This window comes from Eschrichtius robustus, chromosome 16, assembly GCF_028021215.1.
Source record: "Eschrichtius robustus isolate mEscRob2 chromosome 16, mEscRob2.pri, whole genome shotgun sequence".
In the NCBI taxonomy this organism is placed as follows: domain Eukaryota; kingdom Metazoa; phylum Chordata; class Mammalia; order Artiodactyla; family Eschrichtiidae; genus Eschrichtius; species Eschrichtius robustus.
In genome coordinates this window covers 38,511,946-38,536,013 of record NC_090839.1, presented here as the reverse complement: position 1 = coordinate 38,536,013, position 24,068 = coordinate 38,511,946, and the positions used below count along the sequence as shown (strand labels likewise).

Here is a 24,068-nt window from a genome sequence, read left to right as displayed (position 1 = left end):
GTAAATGAACAGCAGATAATGGAATCCAGGTTCTTCACTGTTGGGAGAGTGGGGATTACAGACAAGTAAGGGGGAAAGCTAGAATGAACCATGTGGTACTAGATTAGATTCAGAGATATCCGTCTGAATTCAGGTTTAATTTAATATAGATAGAGCTGGATTTATAGAATTATAGATGTGTGTGTACGTGGGTGACTTTACATAAGCATATTTCATAGCTCTGTTTACTGAGAGAGGCTTGGAAACAATGACACCCAGTAGCAATGTGCATACCCAGCACCCAGATATTGGTTTCTAATATCATTCTCCAGTAAATGGAACCAAGGCTCCTTGGAGAAATGGCCGATTTTAGGGCAAGGACAGGGAAAATACAAGATGAGCCTGGAGCACCTTATAGTGCCAGAAAGTAAGCAAATGCTCAAAAAATAAAAGAGTGGGGTCTTTTCATAGGGACACAGCAGCCAATCTGAAAGAACTCTTAATAACCAAAGCTGGAACAATTTGAGCAACAAACCAACATAGTACAGGCAAACCTCAGATATATTGCGAGTTCAGCTTCAGATCACTGCAGTAAAGCAAATACCCCAATAAATTGACACACACATTTGTTGGTTTCCCAGTAAATATAAAAGTTACGTTTATGCTATACTGTAGTCTGTTAAGTGTACAGTAGCATTATGTCTAAAAAAATGTACATACCTTAATTTTAAAACACTTTATTGCTGAAAAATGCTAACCATCATTTGAGGCTTCAGCGAGTTCTAATCTTTTTTACTGGTGGAGGGTTGGAAATATTTTGAGAATTACCAGGATGTTACACAAAGGCAAGAAATGAGCAAATACTGTTAGAAAAACGGTGCCAATAGATTTTCTTGAGGCAGGGTTGTCACAAACCTTCAATTTGTTAAAAAAAAAAAGTAAAAAACAAAAAATCTTTAAAGAGCAATAAAGTGAAGCACAATAAAATGAAGTATGTCTGTATTGAATTATAACCCAAAGTATAAAACAAGTAAATATCCATGATTCCATCCCTACTGAGTCAAATAAATGATTGAATAAATAAATAGGGAGACTTGCCTAGTATCCTGTGGAGAATTCCAAGTACTTTTTGTAGATATACCCTCTCAGGAAGGTAGATCTTGACTTGACACCCCTTGAGTATGGGCTGCACTTAGTGACTTGCTTCTAAAGAGTGAAATGTGGAAAGCGGGAGGGAAGGGAGGGGAATACAGCTTTACAGTGTGGAAACCAGGCAACCATGACCTTGGCCAGGTGATCTAGGGCAACATCATCAGTGGTGAGCCGTGTGTACCCTGGATATGATGTAATGAAATTGGTATATTACTCTGTGATCTTCCTCCCCAAAAACCAATAACCCCAGTTTAACCATAAGAAAAACTTCAGACACACCCAACTGAGGGACATTCTGTAGAATACCTGACCGGTAAAATTGTCAAGGCCATCAAAAACAAGGAAAGTCTGAGAAACTGTCTCAGGTCTAAGGAGACTTGACAAATAAAGGTAATGAGGTATCCTGGATGGGACCTGGAATACCAGGGAAAAACTAATGAAATCTACATAAACTGTGGAGTTTAGTTAATAGTAATGCAAGATGTTAACAATCAGGGGACTAGGTGAGGGATATATGAAAACTCTCTTTGCAGTTTCTCTGTTAATCTGAAAGTACTCCAGACTTAAACGTTTATTTAAAAGAAAAGGGTAGAGACCAAAGGCTTTAGTCCAGGACTGATTGGGGGAAAAAAGACCAAACCTTGTCTTTCACTATGGATAGTTGGAGAAGCACTGATCTGTAAAAACATATGCTCTAAGACAACTTTGACTTATTCTTCCAGTTTGAAATCTATTGTTCTAACTGAGATAACTTTGAACTCCTTGCTACTTTCTTAAAGGTGTTTTTCTCTTGAAATCCCGAAGTCTGAAGTCACACTTTGTTCTTTGTTCTTTTATCCACCCCCGTCATATTTTATTGAAAACCTTGTTATTGTCAAGGTGCAGCTGACTGGTTTTGTAAGCAGTTTCTGAATTCTTTCTGTTCCTGTTATTCATTCCAGTGTTATTTAGGCTCATTATAGGGAACATTTGGGCTTGGCAATTTGTCACTAAGATTTGTGTACAAGCACATCATTACCAAGCTATCCAAAATTCAGCAGTGATGATACTAATGATACACAGAAGTGTGGCCAAGAAAGCATTACAGTTATATACTTAATAAGAACATCACATTTGATCACAAATTAAATCATACAAGTAGTCTTCATGCGGTTCCCTATTTACAGCTCAGAAAGTTTCTTCCTCTTCTATAAAATCTGATAACTTCAATTATTATGTGTCTTCCATAAAAAGGTATAAAAAAATGTGCACCTTTTTCTGAGTATGTTACTATTCGAGTACCAATGTATTTGATTTTGCAAATAATCTGGATAACGAATGTAAAAAGATAATAAATATACCTTTTATAACAAAAGAGTTATAGACTTAAAATTATAATCATCAGTTTATTGTTAGGTAGCTAGGGTTTATTATTAAGTGGAGGAAAATTAACTGGAAAATAAGACAATAATATCCTATATATAGTCTTCTAAATGGTTTTTTGATGTCTGATCTCTCTATTGAGATAGGTAAGGAAGAATTTGCAGTTTGAGATGATTGTTTAATATTTGATTTATTTCACCAGTCAAATCAACCAACAGACTTTTTTATCTTTTTTAATGAAATGTTCCTGGGGCCTATTTTCCTCTGTGGTTTAAATTGGATGGATTCGGGGTGGGATTCTTCCATCAGTTTGAAAGCATGAAATGTTTTCTTTAAACAGTGTTCCCTTTCTTATTCCCAGACAATCGTTAGAGGAAACAAACCCTGCAAGGAAACCTCCATCAATGGCCTGCTGGAGGATTTCGACAACATCTCCGTGACCCGCTCTAACTCCCTAAGGAAGGAAAGCCCGCCCACCCCAGACCAGGGAGCCTCCAGCCATGGTCAAGGTCATCGGGAAGAAAATGGATTCCTCACCTTCTCACAGTATTCCAGCGAATCTGATACCACTGCTGACTATGCGACGGAAAAGTACAAAGAAAAGAGTCTCTATGGAGATGATTTGGACCCGTTTTATAAAGGCAGCCACTCGGTCAAGCAAAATGGGCACGTAATGAAAATGCAACATGGGGAAGCCTACTATTCTGAGATGAAGCCTTTGCAATCCAACAGAGCCAGGTTTCCTGTTGATTATCACACACACTTGGACTCACTGAGCAAACCCAGTGAGTACAGTGACCTCAAGTGGGGGTACCAGCGAGCCTCAAGCAGCTCCCCTCTGGATTATCCGTTCCAATTCATGCCTTCTAGAACTGCAGGGACCAGTGGGTGCTCCAAGGAGAGCCTGGCGTACAGTGAAAGTGAGTGGGGACCCAGCCTGGATGACTATGACAGGAGGCCAAAGTCATCATACCTGAGTCAGACAAGCCCTCAGCCCACCATGCGGCAGAGGTCACGGTCAGGCTCCGGGCTCCAGGAACCCATGATGCCCTTCGGAGCAAGTGCATTTAAAACCCACCCCCAAGGACACTCCTACAGCTCCTACACCTACCCTCGCTTGTCCGAGCCCACAATGTGCATTCCAAAGGTAACGTCCACTGCCTCCTTCCTTCTGGTGTGTGGGGTCTCCACAAAGGTGTGCTCCCATGACCTTCTTATACAGATTCTAGAGTGCCAATCTGTCTATAAGTGAGAATCTATATCAAAATTCTACCTGATTTCCACCCACGAGCCCCAAGGGCAGAGAATTTAGGGCAAGGCACATTTATTCATTAAAATCAAAGCCATTTAGGAGCTCCTACAGGGTTTCTGGTTAAAAGGCAAAAAAAAATTATGTATTTGAAAGATATTCTGATATACTAATGATAAATGTTATGTGCTCACATGGCACTAAGTCCTGTGTTAAGGAGTATACAATTGTAGACCATTAGGTGGAGTAACAGTGGTTCGTGCATTCTAATAAAGGTTACGTGGAACTGTGGACAGGCGGAAAAAATCAGGTTAACGTGGTAAGTTTTTAATAAAGTTCATTGTGTTCAACTCAAGAGATGGTCCCGCATTTTAAGAGTATGTTCTTTCTACTAGTTTAGTATTCAAATGTCATTGTTTTTTCGTATGAAACTTTGGGATAATAGATGGAATCTGGCTGCTGGGCCTTCTTTGGTGTGCTTTTTATTTTGTTTTGTCTTATTGTAATTCCTCTCTTGATACTTTTTATTTCTAATGTTAGCTGCGGCAAATTTGCTTTGAAATGTGGCTGGTCCGTGATATCCCAGAGTTTGGGAACGGCTGTTGGAGGAGTTACTGGCTTTGCAAAAATGCCTTGGAAAGTGTGCCAGGGGTTTATTTTCCCAGAGTAACTTAGAAATTTTTTCGTTCCCTCCCCTGTACAGCAAAGTGAAAATGGGACTTCTGGCAGTGGGCTCTAGATTTCAGAGCCAGTTGAGGGAGACTTGACTTCTTGAAGCGTGATCATGGACCTTTCACCGAATACTGTCTCTTCAACTGCTTGATAGGGCTGCATAGCAAACCCTGAAAGGCAAGCCTGCCTGCATCATCTGTTTGATTGACTGTCAATACCCAGTATTTTTCCTTTGCTCATTATTTCTCATAAACCCAATCCAAGATGTTGAAGTCTTTTAGGGACATGGTGGGAGTGACTAAGCCATACTTAGTCATACTAAGCCATACTTTAGAAAAAGCAAAAAAAGTTATCACTTTAGTTCCCAATATATAAACTTAAAAATAAATCTTGAGGAAATAAAGACCTGAAATATGTACTGCCAGTTAAAATTTAAATATTGAGAATGTTTTCCATCTCACTGTGTTATTTATTTGAATCCCCATGATCAGGGTATCATGACTGCCTTTTCTTCCTATGTTCTTGCCAGGGCAATGGTTGGAAAGAAGTCTGTCCAACTAACCAACAAAGTTATAAGAAGCCATATGCATGTGTCATGATGCATGAGATCGTTTATTCGATTTACTGTGCACATCACTCAACCAAAGGAACCTCTTCATAGTTCTAGAGTGAGCTAAGCAAATTAATACATTCTGTAGCTGAATCTAGTTACATTCTCTGGTTTTTGAATATCAGTGGTTACTTTAGGAATAAAGAATGTGATTTTTTTCAGCTTAACTGAGGTATAATTGACAAAATTATAAGATATTTAAAGTGTACAAGATGATGAACTGATATACATTGTGAAAGGATTTCCCTCACTGAGTTAAGACATTCATCACCTCACATGTTTACCTTTTTTGTTTATGTGTGAGAACATTTAGGTTCTACTTGCTTAGCAGATTTCTACAATATAGTGTTATCAACTATAGTCACCATGTTATACATTCGATCCTCAGACCTTATAGCTGAAAGTTTGTAACCTTTAACCAACTTCTTCCTTTTCCCCATCTCCTAGACACTGGCAACCACTTTTCTACTCTCTGTTTCTATGAGTTTGACTTCTTCCTTTGTTTTTTAAGATTCCACATACAAATGATGCCATTTATAGTATTTGTCATTCTCTATCTAGCTTATTTCACTTAGCATGAAGCCCTTCAGCTTCTTCCATGTTATTGCAAATGACAGGATTTCATTCTCTTTTAAGGCTGAGTTATATTCCTTTGTATATATATATTTCTTTGATTCACATTTTCTTATCCATTCATTCGTTGATGGACATATAGGCTGTTTCCATACCATATCTATGCTAATAACGCTGCAATGGGCATGGGAGTACAGATATCTCTTCCAGATAATGATTTTGTTTCCTTTGGATATATACCCAGAAGTGAGATTGCCAGATCATGTAGTAATTCTATTTTTAATTTCTTGAGAAACTTCCTTACTGTTTTCCATTGTGGCTGTACCAGTGTACATTCCCATCAACAATGTACAAGGGTTCTCTTTTCTCCACATCTTTGCCAGAATTTGTTATCTCTTACCTATTTAATAATAGCTATCCTAACAGGTGTGAGGTGGTATCTCACTGTGGTTTTGGTTTGCATTTTCCTGATGATTAGTGATGTTGAGAACCTTTTTATATACCTGTTGGCCATTTGTATGTTTTCTTCAGGAAAATGTCTATTCAGGTCCTTTGCTCATTTTTAAATTAGATAATATGGTGTTTTTACTACTGAATTCCTCACTATTATTTCCCAGTATACTTTGGATAGTAACTCCTTGTCAAATATGTGATTTGCAAGTATTTTCTCCTGTTCTGTAGGTTGCCTTTTCATTTTGTTGGTGGTTTTCTTTGCTGAGCAGAAGTTTTTTTAGTTTAATTTAGTCCTACTTGTTTATTTTTGCTTTTGGTGCCTTTGCTTTTAATGCCAAGTCTAAAAACAAACCATTGCCAAGAGCAATGTCAAACAGCTTACTCCTATGTTTTCTTCTAGGAACTTTATGGTTTCAGGTCTTATATTCAAGTCTTTAATCCATTTGAGTTGATTTTTGTGTTTAAGATAGTGGTCCAGTTTCATTCTTCTACACGTGGCTATTCAGTTTTCCCAGAACTATTTATTGAAGAGACTATCCTTTCCCCATTGTATATTCTTGTCTCCTCTGTCAAAAATTAATTGACCATATATGTGAGGTTTATTTCTGGGCTCTTTATTCTGTTCCACTGATCTAAGTGTGTTTTTGTGCCAAAACTATACTGTTTTGATTACTATAACTTTGTAATATAGTTTGCAATCAGGAAATGTGATGCCTCCAGTTTTGTTCTTTTTTTTCTCAGGATTGCTTTGGCTATTCAGGGTCAAATATGATTTTGTGTGTATGGTATATTTGAATGCTTGTTGTTGGGAGCTGTTTTAGGTCATGGTCATTGAGAAAATTGTGTCCAGAGGCTTTAACCTTTCAGTCATGGAGCTGTATTTGGCCCATTGACATGTTTAGTCACCCAATAGTCATTTTCAACATCTGAAAAATCAAAATATTTCACTTAGAATTCTCAGCTTTTGGGTCTCAGATTTCTCTTATGAAAAATGGGACAACCTGTTATCCCTGGGCCCACATTTTCACATAGCATTGGAAATAGAATTGGCTGGAGGTAAAAGCTGCCCCATTACAAGGGACAGGCTCTGCCCAGCCCACTTCATTAATTTTTCCCATTAGCCTAATCCCTAGAGGCATTTGAGATTTAATATAACCACCAGCATCCCTTGCCTACTAATTTCACAGAAGGGGAAAGTGAGGTCCAGAAAGTCACATGGCACACTTAAGGTTTCACAGTTAGTTGGTTGCAAAAGAAGAACAAGAATCTAAATCTGCAGTTTCTCCCAGTTCAGTATTTTTCCCATTATATTGGCATATGTAGTTTTAGGGGTTCAACTGCATTTGCCAATAAAACCCATGAGAGGTCCCAGTGGCCACCAAAACTTTAGGTTAAGTGGAGGAATAGGAAGAGGATGGGAGGAAGGAGGGAGGGAGGGGATAGATTGCTTAATTCTTCACTGATTCCGTCTTCTTGCAGACTTCCAAATATAAGGCAAAGCAGACTTGCTTTATATTTGGCTATTATTGTGGCTTAGAAAAAAAAGAAAAAAAAAAACCCATAACAGTTCCTACCAAGTGTTTTTCAGTCCTTATAATCAGAACTCCAAAGGAGTAAGCTGCTTCTCCATGTTTCATAGGAGACCCGTGAGAAATTCATGAGCAGGTCTTGTGGGAGGGTAGGAGGTAGGAGGCCTGTTTGTTAGTAATTAAAACGTTTACTTGATTAAAAATATAACATCTCTCTAAAAAGACTTAGGTGCCTGTGTCCTTAGAACTAGACTCTTAAAAATCTACCAATCACATTCGGATTTCCTGCTGAGAGAAGAAATAGCAATCATGACTCAGATAATTTGACTTTGGCTCATGGAAAATTCTAGAAACTGGTGGGTAATGTTCACATCTCCAATAACAAGAGAAAGCATGAAACTTGAGTAAGTTTCCAGATAGAGCAAAAATGAGGAGGGGTGTGTGTGTGTGGTTGTGTGTGTGTGTGCGACACCAGCTTTACATTTTGGCTTAAATTTAAAAAAAAAAATTAAAAAATGTTAACCCACAGTAAAAAACTCCTCCAATGTTATGTACCTACCTTTCCCATTAGTGTGACAGGAATAAAGGATGTTATGAAATCTGTAGATATTGGCATCCATCTCTGTACTTTTAAATGCTTTTTTTTGCTGGGGCTGAGCAGATGAAACCTTGGGGGAAAAGATAAAGCCAAACCATATCCATACAGCACCATTCAGATCACAGAATTACCAAAACAGATATGGAGAGAGACTGCTTTCCACCCTCCCCTGCAGACAAGGCTGCCTTATAGGGAGGGAAACTGGCTGGAGACCCTGTTCCAGTGCGTTTGGTTTTGCTCATGCCAATGCTTTCCAGGGACAAGGCGGCTGTTGGCTTGGGTGTCTGGTGCTGGCCCGGCACATCCATCCCTTGTTCTGGCTCCAACTGCCAAGAAGCCCCCAGCGTCATCCCAGATCTGCCAGTTCACGAAACACTGGCTGGCTGCCAGATCCGTGTGTTGCCTTGTTGAGCCTCACAGTCCTGTAAATTCTGGAGGTTACCTGGGATGCATGAAGTGAGAGGAAGGGTTAGTAGAAAAAGAGACCTTTAAGGATGCTGAGGAAAATGGCTGTGTAGCAACCATCCCTGTGATTTGAGAAGCTGGTATTTAGAGTGTAGATAAGTGATCTACACTCTAAATACCAGAAGAGAAAAGTGCTGCTTCCTCAGAGCCAGTGGGAGGGAAGAAGGGATAGAATGATGTTGACAGCACTTCTGATGGGCAGCTGGAGACTTTTCAGGAAAGCAGATGTTCTTCAGCTGGTATCCCTAGAAGCTGAACCTGAGACAGGGATTCTGGAACAGGTGATTTATTGAGGAAGAGAGAGCAATAGGAAAAAAGCAGGATAGGGCAAGGGAAGAAGTCATCAATACAGGCTTTCCACTAAAATTGAGCCTCAGCTGATCCCATGGGAGTTCTAGAACTTTGAACAGGAAACAGCCCAGTCAGTCTGCTCATAGCAGAGCTGGGACCCAGCTTTCTGGGCTCAACCCCCTCAGCCGGACATTGGCTACATCCCCAATGGCACAGGAATAGCTTCTGCGGTGACACTCCTTAACCTGGCTCCTTACGAGCTCCTTCTAACGCCTGCAGCAATAACGTCCCCTTGGTTTGTGTCATCCTGTTGCATTCTATAGCTGGATTTCTCAACCTTGACACTATTGACATTTTGGGCCTGGTAATTGTTTGTTGTGGGGCACCCCATGCACTGTAGGATATTTAGCAGCATCCCTGACCTCTGCTCACCAAATGCCAGTAGCACCCCTCCCTCACCTGTAACAACCAAAATATCTCTAGACAGCGCCCAATGTCATATGGGGCAGGGGGAGCAGAAGCAACTCCAGCTGAGAAGCCCTGTTCTCTATCTGTCGTTCCCCAAATGCTTTCTGGCAGTCAAGGCTATAGGTTCTGGAGATAAACTCCCTGGGTTTGAGTCTTGATATTGCCACTTACAGTTGGGTGAATAAACTGCTTAACTGTGCCCTTACTTCTTTATCTATGAAATAGGAATAAAGACTGCCCCTGCCTTATGATGTTGAGTGAGGTTAAATAAGTTGACAATTACAGTAGCCTAATTATTAATATGCATCGTCTGTATACATCAGTCTGTGTGTATAGTGTGTAGATGGATGATGGCTGTGATGTGACGCTGGAGGTTACTGTGTGCCAGGCACTGTGCTAGGCATTTTACAAGCATGACCCAATTTTGTCCTCGCAACAACTCTGGAAGAATTCAAGATCATCTCCCTTTTACAGTGAAGAAGCTGAGACTCAAAGAGACTATATCTTTCCGGACGTCCCAAGGATATGAAGACAAACAGCTGAGCCAGGATCCAAAATTAGGTCCATCTCACTCTAAAGCCTACCTATTCCAGAACATTCCCATTTCCACCAAGAAAACCAAGGAGCAGAGAGATGGATATGAGGCCTTGGGGCCTAGATGCACACACCACAGGCAGCCCTCACCTTTCTGACAAAGAATGGGTGCTGATTCACAGGTGGATTTGAGGTGCGTGGGAATGCACTTTATTCTGTCTGTTCTTGGTAGGCTGGAATCCTCTAAGAAGCCCCTTAGCATCGGCAGACTGTGATTTGTGGGTAAAGCTGGGACCATGGGTTGCAAAGGAAGCATTAAGAGTAGCGATCCCTGAGGCTCTCCTACGCACTCACTGTACCTTGAATGATGGTCTTATTTGATTTTATAAAAGGCAGACCAGATTTTCTCACCCATTACAGAAGGCATTGAAGAGCACAAGTTCTAGAATCAGATCCCCAAGATTCCAGCACTTTCTAGCTGTGTGATCTTGTCTGTGCCTCAGTTCATTCATCTGTAAATAGGGTGTCTCAATACCTACTTCGACCTTGTCCTGAGGATGAAAAATGTTTAATAAATGTAAAGGAGTTAGCACATGGCAAGCCCTCAGTGTTAGCCCTTAGTCTCAGGAATATTTCTGGTTGGAAAACATGTCACCATATCTGCTCTCGCCAGTCACAGGAGCATCCTGTCGGTATAATCTTTTACATATTTTCAAAATATGGGGACAGGTTCTATCTGACTCTGCCCCCACGGCCACTCTGTGCAGCCTCATAATTACTACTGTAGTCTCTTTAGAGATATGGGTCATGGAAGGCCAGAGTAGCCGTGTGACTTCTCAAGGGCATGCAGAGCCTTAGCGACTGAACTGGCCTGAGGACCCCAATCCTGACACCCCAGTGCTTTCTCTACTCTCCAGAATGGACATGACATTCTCAGACTTCTTATGGAAGACAGCTGCTAAGAGAGAACAGAAAATTTAGCAGCATTAAGGCAAGAGCCATCATCTCTATAGATGCATAATTGTGATGGTTCCTGCCAACCAATCCCTCTACCTTACCCTCTTCATCTCCACTGCACAGAGCAGCAAAGTGACCAATGCTGGGCCCAGGTCATCCCAAATAGCTAGCATATTAAGGATCTCTGAGTGAAGAGAGAGGATGCAAGAAAAACAGTGACATGGTTCCTTAGACCTTCCTTCTGGGGTCACCAGTCCAATGATTTTTCCTTGCTCAGCTTCACTTTGCTTTTCCTAGAAGGAAAAAGCAATTGAACCAGTGTGCTCAGCCTTCCTGAATCAACAGTTTAATGTCTCACCGTTCTTTGTGGTACTTGTCACACCCAGATTCAACCAAGGCTCCAGGAACAAAACTGTAGCTCCTAATCTACTAAGGAACCCAGCAGAACACTTTTCAGAGATACTTTAGGGCCTGATGGGTAGTGAAATGACAAGGATGTTGAAATCTGATGGGCTGCATCAAAAATCTGAGAGGGGGGCAGGGGGAGAGAGAAAAGTGCTTAATTGCTTAATATAACAATGGATAGTATCGCCTGTAGATTTTCCTTCCTTTACACATGGGCTCCCGCAAGATGTTCATTAAGGCTCATGAAACATCAAAGAGGTGATTCAGAACAACATGTCTAACATCTGTCCCTTCTCATGGAGACTTTCGGCATCATTTGCCTATGAATGAACTCATCTTCCCATGAACGTTCTTGTGGTTCAAAGTAAATTGTATTTTGGTCATTATAAGTGGGTTTTCCCGTTACCAAATTAAAAACGAAATGAATCTAACCTGGCATTGTCTGTCCCAGTGCTCTTAGAGGCCCTGACACATTTGAACCATATTCTACAGCAGTGAACTAATCCCTAAAGGTGCAACCCCCTTCCCCCCACCATGTCCCTGCAGGCGGTGACAGATCACGAGTCAGAGTAATCTGCTCTTGAATAGAGGATGCATCCTTAGTTTGGAGTAGCAACGGTGGGGGGTTAATTGGATATACTGATTCGGAGGTGGAGGAAGACCCCGAAATACCCTGTCCCCTTGAGCCTGCTGATGGGAGATTGATTCATTTCTTCAAATAACTAGGGTTTCCCTCTTTGTAGGGGTCATGAGCCACTTGTCAGAACTCTCCGTGTGCATTTGCCATCCGTTTTGTAAGGCAGGGAAGTACACAACTCTTCAAACTTCGTGTCATAAGATGTAAATTCCTACATGCCTAAATAGGAATCCAGCCTCACGGTGTGGGAGATTTTCCTGCAAAAATGCTAAATATGGTGAATGGCTTTCTGCTACATGCAGTTTGGAAACCCAGCAAGTGTCTGATCATCCAGAACTGAACCTCCTTCCCAAGTTCCTTGCACCAGGACCTTAAGGAGACATCTTGATCCCTGAGGTTCTACTGGGCCCTGCTCTTGACCGCTGCTCCCTGCTGTGATATGTGTGCCTCTTTCACTGAAATTGAATGCCAGCTCAAAGTGTGTACTGTGTCTCTTTGTCATCTGGCCAATATAATAGGCTCTGAAACAGGGCCACTCCATTTAGTAAATGAATATAAGTAATTCAGAGGAAACTGAACATGGTTTTGCCTCAAGCGGGGACAGTAGCTGTTGTTTATTAAGATGTCATTGGAGGTGGAACAACTCCCTACCATCCTGTAATCGGAGCTTTCGTGTCAGCAGTCACCTCAGCGGGAGAAGTGGAGGCTGGAAAGTCATGGATGGAGACACAGGAGCCCATCCGCCACAGGCCAGGCAGGTGGGGACTGGCCACCATCAGTGGCGTTCCTGCTGTGGGATTGCAGAGCATAACAGCAGGGATGCAGGTCACAGGGTTTAATGAATCCCCTTCCCCTAATTATCAGTCTCTAAAATGTCCCTACAGAGAAAGCTAGGTACTGATTCTCTCCCAAATCCTTACAAGCAGACGTTTTTCTTTCCCCAGGCCAAGCCAAGCCTGGTCCTGTTACCTTTCCCTTTGAGTCAAGTAAGGACAATTTAAGATGTCCTTTTCTTGCTCAGAGCCTTATGATTCACTTTTACCCTGCATTTGATTTGTGGAGAACAAGCAGCGCACAGTCTGGCTTTTTTTCATTTGGGGGATGAGCAGTGTCTTTGCTTTATTGTACTTTGAAAGGTGTATTGGATCATCACACTCAGGCACTGGAACCGGCTGCCTTCCCATCCCCTATAACTGCAAGGAGTGGATAGAGAGACACCATCCTTCATGGAAACTTCCGCAGTCCCCATTCTGTGGACGCAGACTTACAACACGCCTGCCCGTGCACACACACACACATCCAGCACAATCCAGCCGCAGCCTCCCTGTCACCAGCACGGAAGGCCACAGTGACAAATAGATGCTGCCGCAGGGTTTTTTTCCTTCTTTTCTTCCTCTCTCCTTCCCCCCACCGAGCCTTTTTTCCTAGCCTTGGCATAAAATGGTCAAATGATGTTCTACTGCAGAACTCAATTTCACAGTTCAGTTAGGTCCTTGATTACACTGCCAAATTCAGATTAATGTGCATTTAACTAACATGGATCAGGGGAATTCTGGCTGGCAGCCAGCTGTAATCGGAGTAATTGATAGCTGTGTGGAGTTTTATGCCCTGTCCACCCCAGCACACCACTGGTGAAATTGATTGATTAAATGAATTCATTGCTATAATTATTTATAATTTTGATACATCGCAAGCCTGTGACTGGCCCTATCCTTGGAGATGTGCTCATTGTGGAAGGGGAATCTGGCTGAGTTGTTAACTGAGGATTATTTATTCCCATATAATACCGCTTTTTTTTTTTTTTGTTTTTATGGTCCTTCTTATTTTTTGATTGGGTTTGAGTAGAGACATGAAAAAGCCCATTTCTTTAAGATTTAATTTATATTGAATTCTAAAAGGCATTGGGAAACTAAAAAATGAATATATGTTATTAACCATTTTAGAGGAAGGAAACTAAGACTTTTTCTATGTCTTTTCAGTATTTTTAAAGATTCCTATAGCAAGAATTCCTTCTGAGAACGTATCTGATTTCCAATGACAATTAGTGGTCCTGTGACATCAACTAAGCAGTTTGGCAGTCTGGTGATATCCGCCTGGGTAATAATTTACAAAATAAAACTGTTCTCCTCTTATTACATCTTGCCATATGGAGATCACCCTTAAAAGTATGCAGACCATGGTCTCACTTGTATGAAATTATTGATACTTTTCCACAAAATCACAGGACTGTTCTCTTTGGAGGAGTGGGGGAAGCCTTTCTGGTGTCTCTTTATTGTTTTCTCTCCTGCCTTGTGGCTTTCCACCCCTGCTCCCTATGCCCTTGCAATAAGGTCTTAGAAGGTAAACTACATGCATAGATCTTTTGGACATGGTTTGGGGCACGGATGGTGGGAGGCACATTGGATTCGCTTATTAAATATCTGTACCTTTCCCTGGTCCAATTTCACCACACTGTGGTTTCACTAGATGATAAAATCCTACATCCCTCTTGAGATGCTACAGTCCTGCCCATGTGGACTCCAAATGTACTCCTTTTGTTCTAGAATATATTTGTAAATCAGTTTGTAGAAAAGGTAGCCCAGTTCAAGCTTCACTCTTCTGCAAGTCTCTCTTATAGACATGAACATGTATATATGTACAAAACAGTATATATGGACAAATTCATCATTTTTGCTTCACCCATTTATAATTATAAGATATCATGGGAAAGATGATTTAGAGTAGAACAGTTAAATAATTATAACAGTTTAAGAGCCATGTAAAAGGGCCAGGAGACCATGTTATAGAAGAAAGCTTGGGCTTTCTTTCTTGAACAAACACACAGAAGAAAGTTTGGACATTGCAGCTGAACACAAAATCCTGCTCTGGCCAAAGTAAAAATGAAAGCAGTGAATTATGTATATATGAGCAACTCATTTTGCTGTGATGATTATTCCTTTTTTGTATATTTTGAGCTGATTTCTATAAGCCAAGACTGTTAACACACACACACACACACACACACACTTAATTTTTCTTTTCACCCCCCTCCCCCAGGCATTATCATCCATCATTTTCTGGCCCAGTTCTTGCATTTGGCCTCAGGCTGCTCAGACATCTGGACCCCCAGTGAAACACCCTAATCAGGCTTTAGCTCCGTAGGAGTCACTCTACACTGTGCCCACCTCTGTCCTGACCCTGTCTACCTTTTCATCATTGAAAGATAGCTCTGAGAAGGTATCAAGGACCCACGTTCTAAAGTGACACTGTCTAGATTTGAACCCCAGCTCGACTTCTTAGGAGCTTTGAGACCTTTGCATGACTACTTAAACCTGTGGTGCCTCAGTTTCCTTTTCTGTAAAATGGAACAATTACAGGACTTTATCTCACTGTGTAACTGGGATTTAAATGTAGCCATGTACATGAAATGCTTGGAACAGTCCCTGGCACGTGGGAAGCACTCAGCAAATGTCAAGTATCATTATTAACATCAGTGTGAGTTACTCCTGTGAGACAGGCTTCTAACAGAGCAGTTGGTTAATGGAAGGGGCTCCGACTTTGCTCCCAGTAAAACACCCCTACTTTTTATCAGAGAGAATGTCCACCCTTGATTATGTAGGCCAGGGAGGTGACAACTAGTGGAAGAAATGCCAAGGCAGGCAAGAAAGCAGACCTGTGGTGCCAGTGTGTCCGGCAGCTGGGATATGGACACCCTCCCACTGGAGGTGAAGGCCTGATCTGAGCCGAAGAATCAGGTTGTGTAATCTTCTTGGAGGTTTGGGGCAGCTGGCCTCAGATTGCTTGGGAACAGTTTCACCTCCCAGAGCCTCAGCTTTATCAATACAGTGGGATTAACTGCCTTCTGCTTGACTCTTAGAGTGAAAAATCATGAGGCCAGCCACCAACGTGTGGGCCAGCGATAGTCACCATCGTGGAAACCTTGGGTCATCAAAACCCAACTGAGAGCCATGGTTCTGCAACATGGTGACCAGAACAAAGTCACCTATGAATTTCTCCTTCCCAAAGCCAGCTGTTTGTCCACCATCATCTCTTTGAGCAGATGGAGTCTGGAGGGAGGACCATGCATTCTCTCACTGGAACCAAAAGTCCATTGTCCTTTGACTGGTATCCCTTGAGTCTGGTTCCAAAAACTGTCTCCTGTGATAGTGTTTGCTCCTCATCCAATGCTTTTTTAAGAGTCTGCACCTCTTCCAGCAGCCATGAAAGACAATGGCACCGTTTTATCTCCAAGACCTAGTTTCGAAGACATTTAGCTAGCACTGAACAACTCTGCATTCTGTCTGACTGGAAATTGTCCCACTTGTGCAGACAAGCGTCCTTTACTTTCTTTTTCTTTTTTTTTTGTATTTAATTATTTTTAAATTTAATTTTTATTTTATTTTATATTGGAGTATGGTTGATTTACAAGACAACGGAGGCAAAAGAATAGACAATGGAGAAAAGACAGTCTCTTCAATAAGTGGTGCTCGGAAAACTGGACAGCTACATGTAAAAGAGTGAAATTAGAACATTCTCTAACACCATACACAAAAATAAACTCCAAATGGATTAAAGATCTAAATGTAAGGCCGGATACAAGCATCCTTTTCTTGATGCATCATGCCAGCCGTGAAGAGTAGACTCTGATAAGGAAGAGCAGTGTCCGGATGCGATTCCTACAGGAAACAGCCTTTTATTTCTGACATTTCTTCAGAGACCAGTTATACATGCTTGTGGGGAATGAATTCAGTTTCACTTAAACTACAGGAGGAGATCCTCCCAGGAAGACACCAGGAGATGATGGCATGTGGTGGCTCCCAGGACACACTTTCAAAAGTAAAAGTCACAGTCCCCGCTTGCCCTCACACACTGGCCTTGTGACTAGACTAGGCTTGGCTAATCTGGAGCTTAATCTAAAGGAAGAATTGAATTATTTAATTTACACTGACATTTGTCTCCCCCTCAGCCCAGCACATACACACACCAGTTTTCCTTGTGTATGGCATAAATCCAGGACCTTAGACAAAAATCAGCTTGATGTCAAATGTAGCATTTTAATTATAATACAGTGCTGAATATATTATAATTAGGAACACTTTGATTGTTTTAGAAGGTTAATGTATGGGAGTATATATGCTACCAGTACATTGTACATATTCGGTAAATGCTCACTAGTCTTATTACCACTGTAGTTACTATTTATTATTTTCTTTTATATTCCTGCTACTGTGCTAAGCACTTTATATAATAATAACACTACCCAGAATGAATTAACAGACTGTATGGAACAGTTACTGTTCAAATCCTTTGATTGTATTCAGTTCTTTAGAGTTCACAGTGACCTAAGGAGATAGGTATTATTATCATTTGGTAGGTAGTATTATTATTGCTCTCATTTTACCAGTGAGAAAACTGAAGCACAGGAGTTGAAATAACTTGCCCAATGTCGTACAACTTGTAAATGGCAGAAGAAGTTTTTGAGTCCAAAGTCTTTTCTTAAACACCAGGCTGCTCTAGGGTTCCCCCAGGTAAGCCTCATAAAAGCCCCATGAGGGAGGTGTGATGACCCTCATTTTACAGATGAGGAAACTGAGGTTGAGAGAGGCTAAATGATTTGACTCAAGTCATTAGAATCAATATTCAGCCCTCATTATGTCCTTCAAATATATTCTCTCTGCTCTGCAACCAGGCCAGGGCCCTGGCTTAGCAGGACCCCGGCCCCTGCTGGCTGATGCTAGGCTGTCTGAGTGCAGCAGTACAGGAGGCCAGCAGTGTGATCTGGGAGCCAATGGACAGTCCATAACTGAGAATGGTACCATGGCAATTTTCAGGAGGCTGCTGTGTGCAGATCTTGCTCCCTGACTTGTTGAAGAGGCACCTGTTCATGCTGTGCAAGGGGCCAGAGGTTCAGACGCCTTTGTTCTGCCAGATGACCACCATGTTGCCCGATGCAACGAGCAACATGCCGCATCCAACTTCACTTCTCCGTGGCATTTGATGTGGTTCATCACTCCTTCCTTCTTGAAATACTTTCCTTCCTGGGCTTCAGGACATCCTAGTCCCTTAGTTTCTTTCCTACATCACAGGCCACTCCTTCTCTGCTCCTTTTTGCAAGTTCCTTCTCCACTTTTTAGTCTCTAGATGTTGTAGTCCTTGGACTTTCTCTTACACATTCAACACCATGGCTTTTAACACCAGCTAAAGACCGATGACTCTCAGATTCATGTCTTTAGCGTCAACTTTTCCCTGGACTGGAGGCATGTCTAAGTCACCTAAGTGGCATCTCCCTTTGAATGCTTAATAGCTCTCTCAAACTTAATGTGGCCATGATGGAACTCTGGGTTTCACCCTATGTTTTAGTTATCTATTGCTGTGTAACAAATCATCCCCAAACTTAATGGCTTAAAACAACAATGAACATTTATTACCTCACACAGTTTCTGTGGGTTTCCATGACTAGCTTAGCTGGGTGATTCTGGCCTCGAGTCTGTCATGAGGTTGCAGTCAAGAGGTCAGCAGGGCTGCAATAATCTGAAGGCTTGACTGGGGACAGAGGATCACCTCCAATATGGTGCACATGGCTGTTGGTGGAAGGCTTCAGTTTCTAGCTGGCTCTTGGCAGGAGGACCTCTCTATAGGATTTTGGGTGTCCTCACGATATGGTAGCTGGAGAAAGCCAGAGCAAGTGATCCAAGAGAGAAGGCAGAGAAGCCACAATGTCTTTTTTGGCCTCAGAGGACACTTACTATTACCTCCACCATATTCTTTTTCTCACAGATCAACCTGATACAATAAGGGAGGAGACTACACATTCATGTCGGGAGGCAGGGATCACTGGGAGCCATCTTGGATGCTCATTCACAGCCGAGAAGCCTGCTTCTGCCCCTATGCTCCTCATATTATTAAGTGGCTTGCTCCTCAGGATAATATCCTGGGAGTCATCTTTGATTCTTCTCCTTCATATTCTAATCCAATCCATCAGCAAATTGGATCAGCTCCATCTTCAGACCCTACTCTGGATCCCATTTCTCACCCCATCTACAGCACCCACCCTCATCTCTGCCTACATTGACTGCAGTAAGCTAACTGGCATCCCTGTTTCCACTCTTGCCACCGAAGCCTCTTCTCCAGCATCCAGAGAGTCAAGTTCATGTCACTGTCCTCTGCTTAGCAACCTCCAGTGGCTCCCACCTCCCTCAGCAACATCCAGCATCCTTGCCATGGTCTGTATGATCTGCCCCCTCACCGCTTCTCTGTCTGTCTTTCCAAACTGCCTCCTCTCTGCTCCAGGAGAGCCTCCAGGCTGTTCCTCAAGCCTGTGTGTGCCTCAGAATCCTGCGTGTGCTGTGCCCTCTGCCTGGACTACCCCTGCCCCCCACAGTCACAGGGCTTGCTCCCGCACTTCAGCCAGGTTTCTGCTCATATTACACCTCTCAGAAAGGCCTTCCTTGGCCATCCCATGCAAGATGGCACCTTGTTACTCTCAACCCCCTTGCTCTGCTTTATTTTTCTTCATATCACCTATTACTACTGGACCACATACTGTATATTTATTAATTTTCTTGTTTATCATCCGTCTCCTTCTCTAGAATGTCAACTCCAGGACAACAGAAATACCATCCATTATGATTATTGCTGGACCTTCCCACAGCACCTGAAATGGTGCCTAGCACATAATGGTTGCTTAAATATTAATCTGTGCACTAAACGAATGAATGAATGGACCACAATGTGGAAGCAATGAATTCAACTAGAACAGTGCCACCCGATAGAACATTCTGCGATGGTGGAAATATTCTAATATGTTCTATAAATATTCTATATCTAGTCCAACGTGGTGACTCTTGAATACCTAACATGTGACTAATATGAGTGAGGAATGGAATTTTTTAATCTTAACTTTTAATTTCTATTGATTTTAATTAAATAGCCACATGTAGCCAGTAACCATCATTTTAGAGCAAATCTGGATCCTTGGAGTGGGCATGTAAATGTCATTCCATGTACATCCTGGTAGAGTGGTAGAGACTTCCTGGGACTCTGTGTTAAGAAGGTGCTGGAGGTCCAATCAACGAATCTTTTTCAAACACCTTCTATGTATCCAACACTCTCGTTATCATCAGGATCTTACACAAAACAGTGTATTCATCTATTAGCACTTTCTGCTTTGGGCAAGGAGGCGAGGGTGGTATGATGTGGAATATTCACCATCCCTGACCTCAGTCATTCCAGGGGTGACCAGAGCTCCTTCTTGACCTTTTCCAGAGAGTGATTGCTGGAACTTACACCTAGTGTCATGGCAGCCCCTCACTGGCTTCCCCCACCCCTGCCCTGTGTGTCCTCCCTATCCTCTCCACTAAGTTCCCTCAATCCACTCTTCACAATCAGAGTAGAATGTTCTTGCCTGGAATCCTTTTGAGGGCTAAGCAGATTTCTCTTTCATACACACACACAGCCCTGCAGATTTTGGATTTTCTCAAACATTATACATTTATACTGATTTGTATGTGTTTATCTTATTGTCCGAAAAGCTGCTTTGCACAGGGAGTTAGGTTGTCCCTTTTACGTATTCGGTGAGTCCCCTACATATGAACCTTCAAGCTGTGAACTTTCAAAGATGTGAACGTGCATTCGTATGTCCAATCACGTAAGTTGGTTCACATGTCTGGTGTACATTGTCACATGCGTGCATCCTCTACAAGTGGTTGTGCTTTTGTGTACTGTACTGTACAGTATCTTTATTTCAAGCCCAGGATGTCCAGAAGCAAGCGTAAAAGCAACAGTGATATAGCTGGTACTGCTAAGAAGCACCAAGCAATAACGATGGAAACAAAAGTGAAAATAATTGAGAGAGTGAAGCGAGGAGAAATAAGATGGTAGACGCCGCTAGTTCTTATAACATGAATTGTTCAACCATCGGCAGGATCCTGAAGAACAAGGACAAGATCATGGAACATGTGAAGTCTGCTGTGCTGATGATGTCGCCAGTAATATCGAAGAAGCATGGAAAAGTGATGGAGGAGATGGAGAAACTTCTCAGTGTGTGGACGCAGGATCACATCAGTGTCGAGTCCCTCTCAGCTTAATGTTGATTCAAGAGAAAGCTGAAAGCCTTTATGAAGACTTGAAGAAGAAACATGGTGAAGAATCAGAGGGCGCATCTTTTAATGTCAGGCATGGCTGGTTTCATTGGTTCAAGCCTAGAGCCAACCTTCACAACGTAAAGGTAAGTGGCGAGGCAGCAAGTGCAGATATGGTAGCTGCCTGGAAATTTCCTGAAATGCTTTGAGAAATTATTGATGAAGGAGCATATTTCCCCTAGCAGGTTTTTAATGCGGATGAGACAGGACTGTGCTGGAGAAGGATGCCAGACAAAAGTTACATCAATAAGAAAGAAAAGTTGATGCCAGGCTATAAAGCAGCAAAGGACTAGCTAACTCTGTTGTTTGGTGGCAATGCTTTCGGCAATATGAAGCTGAAGCCTGTCTTAATTTATCATTCAGAGCACCCAAGAGCCCTTAAAAACATAGCCCAGGGCTCTCTTTTTGTTGTGTGGAAGAGTAACCCCAAATCCTGGGTTACACACACCATTTTCCAGGACTGATTTTTCCACCACTTTATCTCGGACGTAGAGAAATATTGCTTGGAGCAAGATGTCCCATTCAACATTATTTTGCTTCTCAACAGTGCTCCAGGCCACCCCCCATTCATGGACAACTTTCATCCCAACATCAAAGTAGTGCATCTGCCACCAAATGCTATGTCGCTCATCCAACCCATGGACCAGGGAGTTATTGTGATTTTCAAGAAATATGTACGTCACACTTTTTGTCAGGCAGTTAAGGTGAGTGATGAATCAGGAAAAACCTTGTGACAATTTTGGAAGGACTTTAACATCTACAAGGCCATAAAAAACATTAACTTTGTTTGGCGTGAAGTTACAGCCATCACCATGAATGGGATTTGGAAGGACCTTTGCCCACAGTTTGTTCACAATTTTCATGGATTTGAGAAGGTGGATGAGGAGTCCAAAGAGGTCTTCAGCAACTTAGTGACCCTCAGCGAGAAGCTGGAGCTAGATCTGCAAGAGGACGACTTCATTGAACTTCTTGCTGTGCAACATGAGGGGCTTACTAATGAAGACTTTATGGAATTGGAGGCCCAGAGAAAGGACAGAGAGACAAGAGGAAGAAGAAGTAACTGAAGAACTGAACAGATTCACAATGCAGGAAATGGCAAGGGGATTTTCTTTATCCGAGGAGGCACTGTTAGTTTTTGAGGCACAGGACCCGAATGTAGAATGGTACATGAAAGTTGCAGCAGCTGCTCAGAATGCAATCCAGTGCTACTGCATTATCTAAGATGAGAAAAAAGAGCTACTACCCAGACATCACTGGATCGTTTTTTTTCCAAGACGGTAGGTAGGATTGAATCCAGCAAGGACCCAGAACCTGTGTCATCCACATCAGGCATGAGTAAAATTGCAGCTTGCCCTCCATCTCCTATTGCTGACGATCCTTCAGCTCTACCATCTCCCACCTCCTCTCCCTCCTCCGGTCAGTAACTCTTCTTGCCTGTTCACTTGATCAGCCCCTGTATACCAGCTGTTGTACTGTAGTAATGTATTTTTCAAGGTACTGTACTGTAAGATTAAAAGTGTTTATTTTTTGTTTGTTTTTTTATGTATTATTTGTGTAAAAAGTATTATAAACCTATTACAGTACAGTACTATATAGCCGATTGTGTTAGTTGGGTACCTAGGCTAACTTTGTTGGACTTAAAAACAAATTGGACTTATGAACACAATCTCGGAACGGAACTCATTCGTATGTAGGGGACTTACTGTATTGGCATTTTCCCCTTCATAACCCCTGGGATCACCTCCTACTACTTGCATTTGAATCCAGGTCTCAGAGTCTACTTCTGGGGATTTTAATAGGGAAGGAGGAAGAAATAGGCAGGATGGGGAGGTCAGAGGGCAGGTAAAGGGTGGAAGCGATGCATCCTGGGACCCCACGAGGTAAGCCTCACCCACGAGTGGGTTGTGCAGTGGTGCTCATCATTTGGACCAGCTGTGTGATGGCTATGGTGTTCAGATGTAGCATGTGAATTTCTCCATCTGTGTCTGTCTTCCCAGGTGGATTATGATCGAGCACAGGTGGTCCTCAGCCCTCCACTGTCAGGGTCCGACACCTACCCCAGGGGCCCTGCTAAACTACCTCAAAGTCAAAGCAAATCAGGCTATTCCTCAAGCAGCCACCAATACCCATCTGGATACCACACAGCCACCCTGTACCACCACCCCTCCCTGCAGACCAGTTCACAGTACATCTCCACAGCTTCTTACTTGAGCTCTCTCAGCATCTCATCTAGCACCTACCCCCCACCCAGCTGGGGCTCCTCCTCAGACCACCAGCCCTCCAGGGTGTCCCACGAACAGTTCCGGGCAGCCCTGCAGCTGGTGGTCAGCCCAGGAGACCCCAGAGAATATTTGGACAACTTTATCAAAATCGGGGAAGGGTCAACCGGCATTGTGTGCATCGCCACCGAGAAACACACGGGGAAGCAAGTTGCCGTGAAGAAAATGGACCTCCGAAAGCAACAGAGACGAGAGCTGCTTTTTAATGAGGTAGATGGTGTGTTCGGATCATCCTTTCTGTCCTATGTAACATTTCTTTCCCATTTCAGAAATAACACATGTACATTTTAGGACATTAGAAAACACAGAAAATATAAATACAAAAATAACATCCCTCTTTCTATGCCTGTATGGCTGTCTCTTTATGAAGTACTTCCTGTGGATCAGCCACTGTGCTAAGCATTGGTCTGGTTTGATTCTCACAACAGCCATAGACAGAAAAATGTTATCTGCATTTAGCAATAAGGAAACCTAGCATCAGATTATGTTACTAGCCCGGGGTCAGACAATAGGTTCATACAGCTGTAACAGTGCAATCAGCTGTGACTTTGGACCCTCTTCCATGATGGCTTATGTGAAGGCTCCACCCAGCTCCAACTCCCATAGGTGTCCATTTCTTTTCCATGCTCCAAACCTCACAGAGAGCACGGGGTGAGTGGGATTCATCTTCTTCCCAGTCCACAGCTCCTGATTTCTGGAACTTATTTCCAAACCACAATGCCAGGACAGGGAAAAT

General features: G+C 42.4%; 1 protein-coding gene across 1 annotated transcript in view; it reads left to right on the top strand.

Annotated features, from left to right (window-relative positions):
• Positions 1 to 24,068, top strand: part of PAK5 (p21 (RAC1) activated kinase 5) — a 99,199-nt gene that overhangs the window by 52,304 nt on the left and 22,827 nt on the right. Inside the window, exons 2-3 of the mRNA XM_068523851.1 lie at positions 2,855 to 3,640; positions 23,051 to 23,542. Coding sequence (XP_068379952.1) covers positions 2,855 to 3,640; positions 23,051 to 23,542 — 1,278 coding nt within the window. The remainder of the gene's footprint in view (positions 1 to 2,854; positions 3,641 to 23,050; positions 23,543 to 24,068) is intronic.